Below are 14,019 nucleotides of genomic sequence, written 5' to 3' on the forward strand. Positions count from 1 at the left end.
CCTCCCTTCCACAGAAGTTGATTCTAAAAGTACCTCTTGAGAAAATGATATGCTCATCTTCATCTCAGAGTCTGTATCCCAAGGAAATCAACCTGAGACAAAGAGGTTGTGCTGGATACCAAAAAAGGCAGGGAAACCCCTTGTCTTCTAGGGGCCATACCAGTCATGGATGAATCGAATTATTTATATATACTACTATGTACCAAATGGCCTTACTATCCTGAGAACAGTGAGAGTCCACAAAAGCGTTTATGCCAAAGAGGTGTATAATCAGATCTGTGTTTTGAAAGACATGGATAAAGAAAGAGGAAAAGATTGTAGGGCAGGGCAGGAGAAACGGGAGTAGCCTGATTAGGAGGCAATCATTTTCCTTTATGTAGAAGATGACAGTGGATACAGAGAACTAGATTTAAAACATGTTTAGGAGGTAAAACTAACAGGGTCTGATGGGGAATAGATATGAGTGGATGAGTGAGGATGAAGAGCATGGGTCTCTTCTTGGTTTAACCAAATGGATAAATTATATGCCACATACTGAACAGGGTTGGGCAGGAGAAAGGAATGTCTGAGCGTAGATCATGAATTCAGCCTTGAATGTTCGAGGTGCAAAGTGAAGATTTCCAGGTCAAAGGATATACAAGTCTGTATAATGGGCTCAAGATGATTCAGTTACTAAGAAATGGGATCAAGATTTGAACCTAAAATGTATCTGGTTCCAAAGCCAGTGCTCTTGACCATTATGCCACCATAAATCCCTCCCTCTGAAGTCTTCAGAGCTCGATAGAAGGTGTGAAGATGGCTGGAGGTGGAAGGAAGCGTAGGATGATGGAGGCTAGAGATAAGAGGCTGTCCAGTCTTCAGCAGGGTCCATTGTTGGGTTTCCAGGTGTGGAATTCATCACTCCAGAACAATGGGATAGAATGGTGGCGTCACAAGGGGAGGGGGAGTCTTGTCATCTCATAGAGGATGTTTGGGCCCTACTCTGCATTCTGCTTTTCTAACACCTCTCCTGGCCTTGGCATCCAGTCGGTCACTGAGGCAAACGCAGGGATCACAAGGAAACAGTCAGTGCCTGACTATGGATGCTTGGAGAAAGGGGTGCCAGTTGAGAGTGGGCCAAGAGTCCCAGGAAACAACCCTTGTGCTGGGGTTGAGCCCATTCCAGAGGTGAGAGAGAAGGAGGTGAACATGATAGTTCCTCTCTATTTCTGAGCGTGTTTTCTTCTGCCCCTCCAGTTCCTTACTACAGAGCTAGCCCCAGACCCAGCACAGACAGGAGAGAGGCAGACCTCACTTTCCCAGGTATGTTTCTATGTGTGTTGCTTTTACCTCTTTGAGAATGTTCCTCAGAGCTCTACCTTCCCCATTCTGTAATGTACAAACAATCACCATCTTGAAAACTCTTAACTTCTTTCCGTCAAATTGTCATAAACAATTTCTCTGCAAGAGGAGAAAAGAGGCAACTTCCTGTATTGTATGCAGGGATCCACAGCAAAGCCAGGAGCCCACACCAGACATTGCGCTGGGACTCGTTTTATACCTTTGACCCCTCTGGAGTGAAGAGGAGGAGTCTCTCATAAAGCTCAACTATATAGCCAAGAGGATGAGGCCAGAAGTCTACCTTCCTTCCTGGAGCTCTGCGGCTCAGGGAGGCCCAGCTATTCCACTCGTGCCGGAGCTTTAACCCACCTGCCCATCACGAGCTTCCAGACGTCTCTGGCCCAGACGGCATCTCTGAGGATGCTAGATAGGCAAGGGCTCAGGATTAGGGAAAATCTCTCAGATGGGATGAGACACAGGAAGGAGCACAAGCTTTGGGCGTCGCACCCCTTGGCACTGGAGACCCTGAACGCTTCCAGCAGCAACTTGTCTGTTTGTAGCAACCTTGTCTGTCCTGTTTATAATTTCAAAGAAAAAGTGTCCCAGTCCCACAGTTTCTTCTCTCATCACAATCCTGTCCCTCTGACATCATGAAAGTAGGAACTGTCTTCTCTCCGTAGAGCACAGGCATCCAGGCCTCTCCAGGACCACACTGACACCGAGCAGGCTCCAAGGGCCACCGTGATGCCTGTCCTTGATTTCCCATCCTACTCACATCTGCCCTCCCTTCTGCTGGCTCTGCTGCTGAAACTCACAGGTGAGTGGGACCTCCTTCGCTTGGTTACTGTTTCCTCCCCACCTGCTTCCCTAGAATTTCTTTGAGGAGGGATTTCCTTGGTCCATCGTAAAACAGGCAGAATTTAGAGATCTAGACTTGAATGGCCTCCAGCACACAAAATCTCCCAGTGACTGTGTCTGTTTCACCCCTTTGGGTCAGGTGGTGGACTCGTCCCCGTGATCAGCAGGCTGAACAGAGCAAATGCGACAGCTCTTATCCCCCAGCCACTGGGGACACAGGGTCTGTCTTTTCATTGGTCACCAGCACACATATGCTACCCACTAAGTGAAGAAAAACATCTTAGAAAAGATGAGATTATAAAAGCAAGAAAAAAATCCGCAATGCCCCCATTAGGAGATAATCAGTATTAAAGTTTTGCAGAGGTCTGAGTGTTCAGAGAACATTGGTCAGAAGCGCACACTAGAGGTCTCTTTGGGTCAGTGATGGAAGCTGAGCCCTGTAGTCTCCCTAGCTTAACTGTGTGGTTCTGCCTCTATTTGCTGGAAAAAAAAAAAAATTTGGAGAGTCTTTCCCCCAAGGACATTGGTCCATGTTGGTAGAAGCTTTGAGTCCCAGTTGCCACAGAAGATGGCTTGAGGGGTTTAGATGAGACGAAAGAGGAAGCAGACCATTATCTGAGAGTGAGGAAGAGGTGGGAAGGCTTGGATTTTAAGGGAGTAAAGTATGTGAGGCACTCACACCCACTGGGGAATTTTAACAGACATCTAAACAAGAATTCACACCAATTTTATACAATCTCTTCAAAAAATTAGAAAAAGAAGCCACATTTTATGTGACTCATTTTATGAGGAAATTACTACTTTGATAGCAACAGTAAATAAAGATTGTACATAAAAAAGAAAACTATAGCCCAATATATGTCATGAACTTAGATACAAAATTCCTCAACAAAGTACTGGCAAATAGGATTTAACATTGTATAATGTTACATATTATGACTAAGTCAAATCTTACTTTCAGTACTGAGAAAATCAATCATTATAATCCATCACATCAAATTAAAGAAGAAATAAATTGCATAATAATGTCAATTGATGCAGAAAAGGTACTTGACAGATCTAACACCTATTAATGATGAAAACTCTCAAACTAGAAATAGGGAGGAATTTCCTCAACTTGATAATATCCACAAAAACCCTACAGCAATATTACTATACTCAATGGTGGAAGACAACATTTTCTTTCCAAGATAAGGAAAAATGCAAAAAGATATATTCTCACAACTCTTATTCAACAAGTGGAAAGAGAGAGAGAGGAAGAAGGAAAGGATATAGATTGGAAATGAAGAAATAAAACTGTAGATGCTGTGAGTTTCTACATAGAAAATCCCAAAGAATCTACTAAAAATACACAAATGATCAACTCCCAGAACTGAGTTCAGCAAGATGGCAGGAAACAAGATCAACGCACAAAATCAGTTGCATTTCTGCATACTGAAACAAGGGCTTCCCTGGTGGCACAGCCTGCAATACGGGAGATCTGGGTTTGATCCCTGGGTTGGAAGATCCCCTAGAGGAGGGCATGGCAACCCACTGCAGTATTCTTGCCTCGAGAATTCCATGGACAGAGAAGCCTGGTGGGCTATAGACCATGGGGTCTCAAAGAGTCGGACACAACTGAGCAACTAAGCACAGCACATACTGAAACAAACATGTGACCATTTAAATTACCTCCAAGAAAGGTAATCAGTTCAGCTCAGTCTCTCAGCTGTGTCTAACTCTTTGTGACCCCATGGACTGCAGCATGCCAGGCTTTTCCCTGTCCATCACCAGCTCCGAGAGCTTGCTCAAACTCATGTCCACTGAGTCAGTGATGTCATCCAACCATCTCATCCTCTGTCCCCTTCTTCTCCTGCCTTCAATCTTTCCCAGCATCAGGGTCTTTTCCAATGAGTCAGTTCTTCACATCAGGTGACCAAAGTATTGGAATTTCAGCTTCAGCATCAGTCCTTCCAATGAATATTCAGGACTGATATCCTTTAGGATTGACTGGTTGGATCTCCTTGCAGTCCAAGGGACTCTCAAGAGTCTTCTTCAACACCACAGTTCAAAAGCATCAATTCTTTGGCGCTCAGCTTTCTTTATAGTCCAACTCTCACATCCTACATGACTACTGGAAAAACCATAGCTTTGACTAGATGGACCTTTGTTGGCAATGTAATATCTCAGATTTTTAATATACTGTTGAGGTTTGTCATGGCTTTTCTTCCAAGTCACAAGCGTCTTTTAATTTCATGGCTGCAGTCACCATCTGCTGTGATTTTGGAGCCCAAGAAAATAAAATCTGTCACTTAGGTATAAACCTAATTTGTATCAAGAGCTGTGTGAAGAAAGCTACAAAATTGATCAAAAACATCAAAGAAGAACTGAATATGTATATTTATTTATATATAAATATGTACTACATGTTTGTAGGTAGTAAGATAAATATTGTCAAGGTATCAGTTCTCCCCAACTTGATCTGTATATTAAATGCAATTCCAATTAAAAGCCAGCAGGTTAATTTATGGATAGCGACAGACTGATTCTGAAGTTTATATGATGGAACAAAAGATCCAGAATAGCCTACACACTATTGGAGAAGAACAAAGTGAATTTCCACAAAAATTGATTGAAAATGAATCATATGACTGTGCACTAGTAATAAAAAATAAAATGTTGCAGTACTAAAAAATGAATCATAGACCTAAATGTAAAACACGGAACGATGTAGAAGAAAGTCTAGATGACCCACGGTATGGCAATGACTTTTAAAATAATAGACTTTATATTTCAAGACAGTTTTAGGTTCACAGCAAAACTAATCACAAGGTATAAGGATTTCCAATACTACTTTCCGCCCCTTGCCTCTCTGTTTTCAGCATCCTCCACTAGAGTGATCATTTTGTTACAACTGATGAACCTGCAATGACAAATTATTAACAGCCAAAGTCTAGAGTTTCCATGATGGTTCACTCTTGGCATTGTATATTCTGTGGATTTGGGTAAATGTATTATGATAGGCATCCCTCAACCTTATGGTATTATACAGAGTAGTTTCCGCACCCTAAAATTATCTGTGCTCTGCCTATTTTTCTCTGTTTTCATCCTAACCCCTGTCAAGCCTGATATTCTTCTTGTTTCTTAAGTTTTACATGTAGTATAGTCTCCTGTCATGTAATTAGAATCCTGCAGCATGTGCGTGCTAAGTCCCTTCAGTCGTGTCCAACTCTCTGCGACCTCATGGACTGTAGCCCACCAGGCTCCTCTGTCCATGGGATTCTCCAGGCACGAATACTGGAGTAGGTTGCCATGCCCTCCTCCAGGGGATCTTCCCAACTCAAGGATGGAACCTACATCTCTCATGTCTCCTGCACTGGCAGGTGGGTTCTTTACCAGTAGCGCCACCTGAGAAGCTCCTACAGCATATGGGCTCATCCTTTAAACTAGTAATAAACACTTAAGGTTCCTCCATATCCTTTCAGGGCTTATCTGCTCATTTCTTTTCAGTGCTGAATAATATCCCACTGTCTGGATTTACCACAATTTCTTTATCCATTCACCAACTGAAGATCTTGTTTTCATGTTTTGACAATTGTGAATAAAGCTGCTATAAGTTATGAGGGAGAGTCTGTTCCAGGCCTCTCTCAGCTTCTGGCAGCCGCAAACATACTTTAAATTGTAGATGGTGTTTTCCCTGTGTCTTCGCATCATCTTTCTGTGCATGACAACTAAACTAAGCTGTGTCTGAATTCCTGATTCACATAAACCAAAAAGCGATGAATAGGTGTTTCTTAAGCCACTAAGTTTGTGGTAATTTGTTATTCAGAGATAGAAAAGAAATATGCTAGGCTTGAGAAATCATTCAAGAGGGAAAATCTCCCATAGTTTGTAGAACTTATCTTACATATATTCTGTGTGTCTTCCATGAACTCATTGTCAGTGCTCCTTGTGCAATACTGAAGAACACGTAACAAGAGCAGTACTGAGTACTAAGAATTTGTTGCATTGGGTTGAGCATCCATAAACATGACACATTATAATAACTGAGATGTTTTCACATTGCAATAACCAATTTTATACCCCTTAAGGAAAATATAGATTTCATGGAGAATGCAATTCTCGGTGTATATCTGGGCACCTGGGCCTCCCCATGAAGAAAGGGAGATGCCTGCGTTTGAAAGTTGCACTCGGTATATAGCATGTTGGTTATCAGTACAGTGTCCTTAGCTTTTGGCCTTATCTCTAATTCTGGTTGTTGTTCAGTCACTTTCACTCTTGTTAAGAGGCTCTTTAGTTCCTTTTCAATTTCCACCATTAGAGTGGTATCATCTGCATATCTGAAGTTGTTGCTGTTTCTCCCTGCAATCTTGATTCAGCTTGTGATTCATCCAGCCTGGCATTTTGCATGATGTACTCTGCATAGAGGGCTTCCCTAGTGGCTCAATCAGTAAAGAATCCATCCGCCTGCAGTGGGGGAGACCTGGGTTCAATCCCTAGGTTGGGAAGATCCCCTGGAGGAAGGTATGTCAACCCACTCCAGTATTCTTGCCTGGAGAATCCCCATGGACAGAGGAGCCTGGTAGCCTGCAGTCCATGGGGTTGCAAAGTGTCAGACACAACTGAGTGACTATGCACAGCACAGCACTCTGCATAGATGTTAAATAAGCAGGGTGACAATACACAGCCTTGTCGTACTCCCTTCCCAATTTTGAACCAGTCCATTGTTCCATGTCTGGTTCTAACTGTTTCTTATTCACCTGCATACAAATTTCTAAGCAGACAGGTACATAGAGAAAAATCTGACTCAACTTTTATTTCACATTTTTTATTTAGTATAAATCCATTCATGGGTTCATAGACTGTATGTTTATTTAGTGCCCAATATGCTCCAGTTTGGCACTTTCCTAAAGGCTCTGCCGGTAAAGAATCTGTTTGCAATCAGGAATTGCAGGAGACGAAGGTTCTTGGGTCGGGAAGATCCCCTGGAGGAGGGCATGGCAACCCACTCCAGTGTTCTTGCCTGGAGAATCCCATGGACAGAGGAACTTGGTGGGCTATAGTCCATGGAGTCACAAAGCCGCAGACATGACTGAGTGACTAACACGCACACACATGCTCCAGGCTATCCTTATATCTTGATGGAGAAAGAAAGTTCCATTTTCCTTTCTCTATACTGGTCCTCTTCTCCTCATTCCACATGGAAACCAAATTTGTGATTTTTATACTTTGGTGCCAGTACATGTTGCTTAAGAGTGTGCAGTGCAGTCAGACCCCCACCTTGATCTAGAACCAGACCCTCAGAACATTTTGCACCAAAACAAGGAATATGAGAAATGACACACAGTTTCTTTCTAGGAACTTCAAGTGAAGATTTCCAGGTGAACCAGCCTGAGAGTTCAGTGTCAGCCAAGGCTGGAGATGTCATAACCTTGGGCTGCAACATTCCTGCACCATCTCCAGTAGGGCCTGTTTTGTGGTTCAAGGATGCTAAGCTAGAACGAAAATTAATCTATAGTTTCAATGGACGCCGATTCCCCCGAGTATCCCAAGTGGTAAATCCAATGGCCAACCAGACAGACTATTCCATCCGCATCAATGATGTGTCGCCTAAGGATGCTGGCATGTATTACTGTGTGAAGTTAACAATAGGGCATCCTGACATGGCATATATAGCTGGCCCAGGCACCTATGTGTCTGTGAGTGGTAAGTACAGTTTTGACAAATTCCATCTTCCTGATTTTTAAGATAAGTTTTTAAAAATCTTCGACTTGTACCAAATCGTTACTCTACACTGGATACTGTACCCCTTCATTCACAATCTGCCCTGTAGGCTGGGATTCTGCAGACAGCCCTCTGATCCTTCTGGCATCCTATGCCCAATGTTGAATCAGGCTGAGTCGACAGGCTATGCCCTTCTTTAATGGCCACCGGAAACTGAATATAGGACAATGGACATTCCCAGCTGAAAAGATGTTGGGTAGGTAAAATGCACAACATGTGTGCACTCTATGAACACTCTATGAACATGTCCAAAAAGTTAGAAAACTGAGAGTTGGGAGACTTGTTTAGAAAAGACCTCCCAGAGAGGTTGAGTCACTCTCCTAGCACTTGACCTTAACCTGAGAATCTGCCCTGAGCATTGCACTCCAAGTTCTGTTGTCCTTTTGTTCTCAGAGGACAGCCAGTGCTTCTTACTCCTTGCCACTGTGAATTAATTTCATGAAATACAATGAGATTAGGGTATCCTCTGTTCTGCTGGGAAAACTTGTCTTCTCCAGTAATGTTTTCCTCAAGTTCAGCCACATTCCATGGCATCTAACTGGCCAGGGAAAACTCACACATTGATTTCAACTTGGAAAATCTGGGTATAGATAGCTTACCTGCCATTCTTTCCTGGCTTCAAGAGTTCCCTTGTCTCCCCAACCGACATCTTAGGCCATCTGTGATTTGATGCTTTGATAACTTGAAAGGAGAGATTATTATCAGGATCTGATATCATGTGGGGTAGTAAGGTTGGTGGTAGTGGGAGTTAGGGGTCAGTGGTGGACCCTCAAAATTGATGCAATCCCTTGAAGCTCTTCTCTTTTTTTGTTGAGTAGAATCAACTGTCCCCCTTTTCCCTCTTGAGGAGGTAAGTAAAAGACCCATACTCTGCCTTCAAGAATATATGCCCACCTGATTTTTAGGTTTCTGATTTCTTTACTTCCTCTTTCTCTGCACCTGTCAGCATTAATGTCTCTGCAAAATCAGTGACTCATTACCCTTCAGAGGAGAGATGAAGGCCAGTGCCAAGTTCTCTGGATGTGTGGGGTGGGCAGAGGAGACTTGGATCCATCTCCAAGTGTATTGAGCAATTTGGGGCATTTAGATAAGAAGGAAGACTTATTTCTATGAACAGTACCCATTCACAAACCCAGCCCTCCCTATCCACCTTCCTCTTTTTTTACTTAGGGGCTGAGGAATGAAATTGGGGAGGTGATTCATCTAGTCCTCTGAACCGACTCCCCTCTGTTAGCGCTTGGGGAAAGAGCGGCCTGCACTTGCAGTGGCCACTCTAAACTCAGTGTGGGTACTCCAACGTGTCACTAAAATGATGAATGATTGAGGCCCAACCTTGATCTGGATCCAGTTTTCTTAATCCTGCCTAGGTCAGAGCAGAGGAAATGGGAGATGATTTTGAGTTTCTTTCCAGGAGTCACAAATGAGATGTTCAACGTGCAGCAAGCTGAGATATCACAGACTGTGTCACCTGGGGAAACACTCACTTTGAGTTGCAGCGTACCAGATTCATTTCCAAATGGACCCGTCTTATGGTTCAAGGGGACTGGACCAAATCGTGAATTAATTTATAATTTCCAAAGGGGTCTCTTTCCCAGAGTAAACCAAGTTGGAAACATGGCCAAAGCTGGCAACAAAGACTTTTCCATTCGCATCAATGAAATCTCTCTTAAAGATGCCGGCACGTACTTCTGTGTGAAGTTCAAAGAGGGAAAACCTGACATAGAGTACCAATCAGGTCGGGGCACCAAGGTGACTGTTACTGGTGAGTTTGAGTCTTTCACCTTCTGTCATGTGATACTGTGACAGTAATAATGTCCTCTAGTCATTGAACAACTACATTCTGCTAGATACTGTCAAAGGCACAGTGTACACTTGATCTTGTCATTCTCTCAGAAACCTGTGATTTAAGACTTTTATGGGAGGAGAATCTGAGAGTCAGAAATGTTGAGTGATGAGAGATATTTTGTTTAACATTCCAACATTCAACCCACCCCCAATAGCTAGGCTAAACCAATTAAGGTAATTTCATGTCCCCTACTGGCAGGTGACTCAGATGAGACTGACTTAAGTCAATTTGTGTCCATAAGAGAAATCTGGGAAACTAATACAATTTTCTCTCCTGTTGGCTAGGAACAAGAAATAATTTTGTCCCGGATACTCCAGGCAGACATTTTTTGGCCACAAAGGGAACCAACTTGAATAAAAATCTACTCTAGAGAAGTGCAAAAATGTAAAGAATGTGGGTTGACAACACTGAATATCTGTATTGTTCTGGATTCCAACCCCAGCTCTGGACCTCCAAATATAGGAGAGAAAACCTCTCCTTTAAGCCTGTTTGCTAAAGTCAGCACTGTTCTAATGGATGCCAACTGATAAAAAGCATCCATAGAGCATTGAAGTACAATTTCAAGTCAGTTTTTTCTGCTTCTAGAGTCTTACTGTATTTTGTTTTTCTATTTTATTATGACCTCTGAGCTATACCCAGCCCGAGGAATGATTAAATTGGTGATATGAAAACATTACTGTTTATTGGGCATCTACTATATCTCAAACACTTTCCCTATATTATTATAGTTACTTGCATAGCAACTTGAGCATGACAATGCTTGTCCTCACTGCACAGATGAGTAAACTGAAACTCTAGGAGATTCAGGAGTACAGACAATAGGGAATAGAGGTGAGATTGGTCTGGACTCTCTTCAGTATGCTTTATATTAGTGGAGAACCTTTTCTTACAAGGAGGAGGAACTTAATACATTAGTTTAATGACCCTCCCCACCTTCAAAGAAAAGAAAGGCGTTGCGTGATCCTATACCTGAGGAGAGTTCTAGCTTCCTCACGTGTTCAAGGCACGAATCAAGAACAAAAAGTCTGGATTTGGGCTCACGGCCTCCAAGGCTCTTACTCTCTGAAATTCTTTCAGCTCTGTCTCCTCCTAGATTTGTCTTTCTTGCTTGTATGTAGGCCTTACCAATCCAATAAAGGAAATGTTGACATTCCTTCCCTTATCTTAGCAACCAGCATGGGAAGAGAGCCCCTTTTTCCCCAGACTCCACAAATGAGTCCCAGTGAATCACGCAAATTCACCTTTCCTGTGCCTTTTACTTGCTCATATTTGCAAAGGAGAGGGGGTGTCAGGTAGAAAAATCATCAACCCATTGAAACAAGTGCTTAACATACTGAAAAGCAATATGTGTCTGCCTCAAGGTCTGAATTCTTCCTTTAATGTAGGAGAACATTCAGACCCAGAGGCTGGGCTTGCCGGAAGGTACACAGGCAGTTCTCTCACTCCCATAATCCTTTGGGTTTATGGCTTTGCCTTCTTCCTAATAAGAAGACCCCAGTTAGATGGAGGTGGAGGTGTGCATGAGGGCGATTGAGAGGGAAATTATCGTGAATGAGTTCAATTTCCCTATTAAAGTACAAATAGATACCATTTAGACATGATAAATGAAAAGTACACATACAGCTTTAAAATATTGAGCTAAGTATACATTTGCTATAACTAATTGTCGCAATTTTAGGGTTTAAAACAACAGGAATAGACTTATGCAAATGGCGTGACAGTGTGAGGAGTTCCACAAACCTACTTGCCAGTGCAATTGGCAAAAAAAAAAAAAAAAATTAATTATTTAAAGGAGTGACATTAGCAGACTAGGAAGGTCCCCAGCCTTTGTCCTCCAGTCACGGGAAGGGATTCCAGTGAAAGCTGTAGGAGGGAGCAGTGTTTTTCACACTCTTACTCCTCCTTCAACCTGGTGTAGTAGCACAACTGGGAGGAAACCTTACACGCCTGCTCCGCCCTTGGAAACAGTGGGCCATTCACCCAACACTGTGACTTGTCTTGGGGCTGACTTGGGATTAGTTTCGGTGTCATCTGACTCAGAAGTCTAACAGGAACAGCAGCACAGTTTAGAAGTGCAGAAAACAGAAGCCACTGAAGAGGTTTCATTAGAGCTTCAGATATTAGGCAGTTCCACAGGAAGACACAAAGGGGTATAAGAGATTGAGAACTCCTAAGAAACAGGCAAGCTATATGGGGAATTTGAGACAGCTAAGCATAAACACAGCCTGTTGCTCAGTCACTCAGTCATGTCTGACTCTTTGAGACCCTATGGACTGCAGTGCGCCAGGCTTCCCTGTTGTTCACCATCTCCTGGAGCTTGCTCAAACTCATGTCCATTGAGTGATGCCATCCAACCATCTTGTCCTCTGTCGTCCCCTTCGCCTCCTGCCTTCAATTTTTCCCAGCGTCAGAGTCTATCCTAATGAGTCGGCTTTTTGCATCAGATGGCCAAAGTACTGGAGTTTCAGCTTCAGCATCAGTCCTTCCAATGAACACCCAGGACTGATCTCCTTTAGGGTGGACTGGTTGGATCTCCTTGCGGTCCAAGGGACTCTCAAGAGTCTTCTCCAACACCACAGTTCAAAAGCATCAATTCTTCGGTGCTCAGCTTTCTTCATGGTCCAACTCTCACATCCTTACATAACTACTGGAAAAACGATAGCTTTGACTAAATGGATCTTTGTCAGCAAAGTAATGTCTCTGCATTTTAATATGCCATCTAGGTTGACCATAGCTTTTCTTCCAAGGAGCAAGTGTCTTTTAATTTTGTGGCTGCAGTCACCATCTGCAGTGATTTTGGAACCCAAGAAAATAAAGTCTGTCACTATTTCCATTGTTTTCCCATCTATTTGCCATGAAGTGATGGGACCAGATGCCATGATTTTTGTTTTTTGAATGTTGAGTTTTAAACCAGCTTTTTCACTTTCCTCTTTCACCTTCATCAAGAGGCTCTCAGCCTAGAGAAGATATATACCCAGAAAAGACTTGAAAGGCCCCAGAATCTAGCCAGGTTGATTGAAGAAGGCATTCCCCGGCACAAAGCCAGTCCATAAAGAGATGGTTGTTTTAGTTCATTCAGGCTACTGTACCAAAACAGCATATACTGAGAAGTTCATAAATAATAGAAATTTATTTCTCATAGCTCTGGAGGCTGGAAATCCAAGATCATTGCACCAGCATGGTCAGGTGAGGGCTCTCTTCTAGATCAAAAAACTCTCATTGTATCCTCATATGGCAGAAGCAGCTAAGGAGCTCTGTGTGGCCTGTTTTATAAGGCCTTACTACCATTTATCATGATTCCACTTTCATGAGCTAAGTATCTCCTGAAGCCTCCTCCTACTAATTCTATGACATTCAGGGCATAGGATTTTAAATATGAATTTGGGAAGACATAAAAATGGTGTGTTCAAATGTCCAAATTTCAACCAAAGACCAGAAAGCATACTAGGACAACATGGCCTCTTCAAATGAAAAAAAATGAAAGCTCCAGAAACTGACTCTAAAGAAACTCAGATTGTGTCTCGACTCACACATAAAATTATTTTCTAATTTTCCTTGTTATGGCTTCTTAGATATATCCATCATTTAAAAGCATACATTTAATTATCAAATACATGGAATTTTTTTAAAGTATCTTTGATATTAATTTCTCATTTAAATGCTTTCTTCCTTGCAATCACTCTGTGTTTTTTCAGTCTTCTAACTTTACTGAGGCTTTTAATGGCTAAATCAAATCTCTCTTGGTAAATGTCACATTGCCCTTGAAAATATGTGGGTTATTTTCAAATATCTTTTGATGTTGATATCTAACATAATTCCCCAGTGATAAGAGTACAGACTCTTTATGATTTCAATACCTTTGAACCATGAAATTTTTGCACCTTGTTTTACATCCCTGGGTATGTTCCAGTGTCTTCTAGTTTATAGTCCATGGGAATTTGAGTAGAATTTGTATCCTACTGTTTTGTGAAAATTACATAAATCTTAATTACGTTAAATTGGTTTATAGTGCTCTTCAGGTCTACTATATCCTTCTACCTCTCTGTATATTCATTCTATTAATTTTGAGAGTTTGATATTGAAACTCCAACTAAAAATCTTAATTTATCTACTTAAAAAAACAATTGTATTATATAAAAATAATTATATTATAATTGTAATGATTGAACTATATGTAACCTTGTTCTGTATTTTCCAAGTCTCCTGTAAATGTGTTATTATACTTTCATAAT

At 42.0% G+C, this 14,019-nt stretch overlaps 1 protein-coding gene across 1 annotated transcript; it reads left to right on the forward strand.

The window, feature by feature from the left end:
* The first annotated feature begins 928 nt into the window (after nt 1–928).
* SIRPD (signal regulatory protein delta) lies at nt 929–10,339 on the forward strand. Its single transcript, XM_020905232.2, has 5 exons — nt 929–1,302; nt 2,001–2,137; nt 7,516–7,863; nt 9,353–9,703; nt 10,072–10,339. Exons 2-5 carry the CDS (start codon nt 2,065–2,067, stop codon nt 10,155–10,157), a joined length of 858 nt encoding a protein of 285 aa, XP_020760891.2. The 5' UTR covers nt 929–1,302; nt 2,001–2,064; the 3' UTR covers nt 10,158–10,339.
* Nucleotides 10,340–14,019: the final 3,680 nt, after the last annotated feature.

Source organism: Odocoileus virginianus, chromosome 9 (assembly GCF_023699985.2).
Source record: "Odocoileus virginianus isolate 20LAN1187 ecotype Illinois chromosome 9, Ovbor_1.2, whole genome shotgun sequence".
Lineage (NCBI taxonomy): Eukaryota > Metazoa > Chordata > Mammalia > Artiodactyla > Cervidae > Odocoileus > Odocoileus virginianus.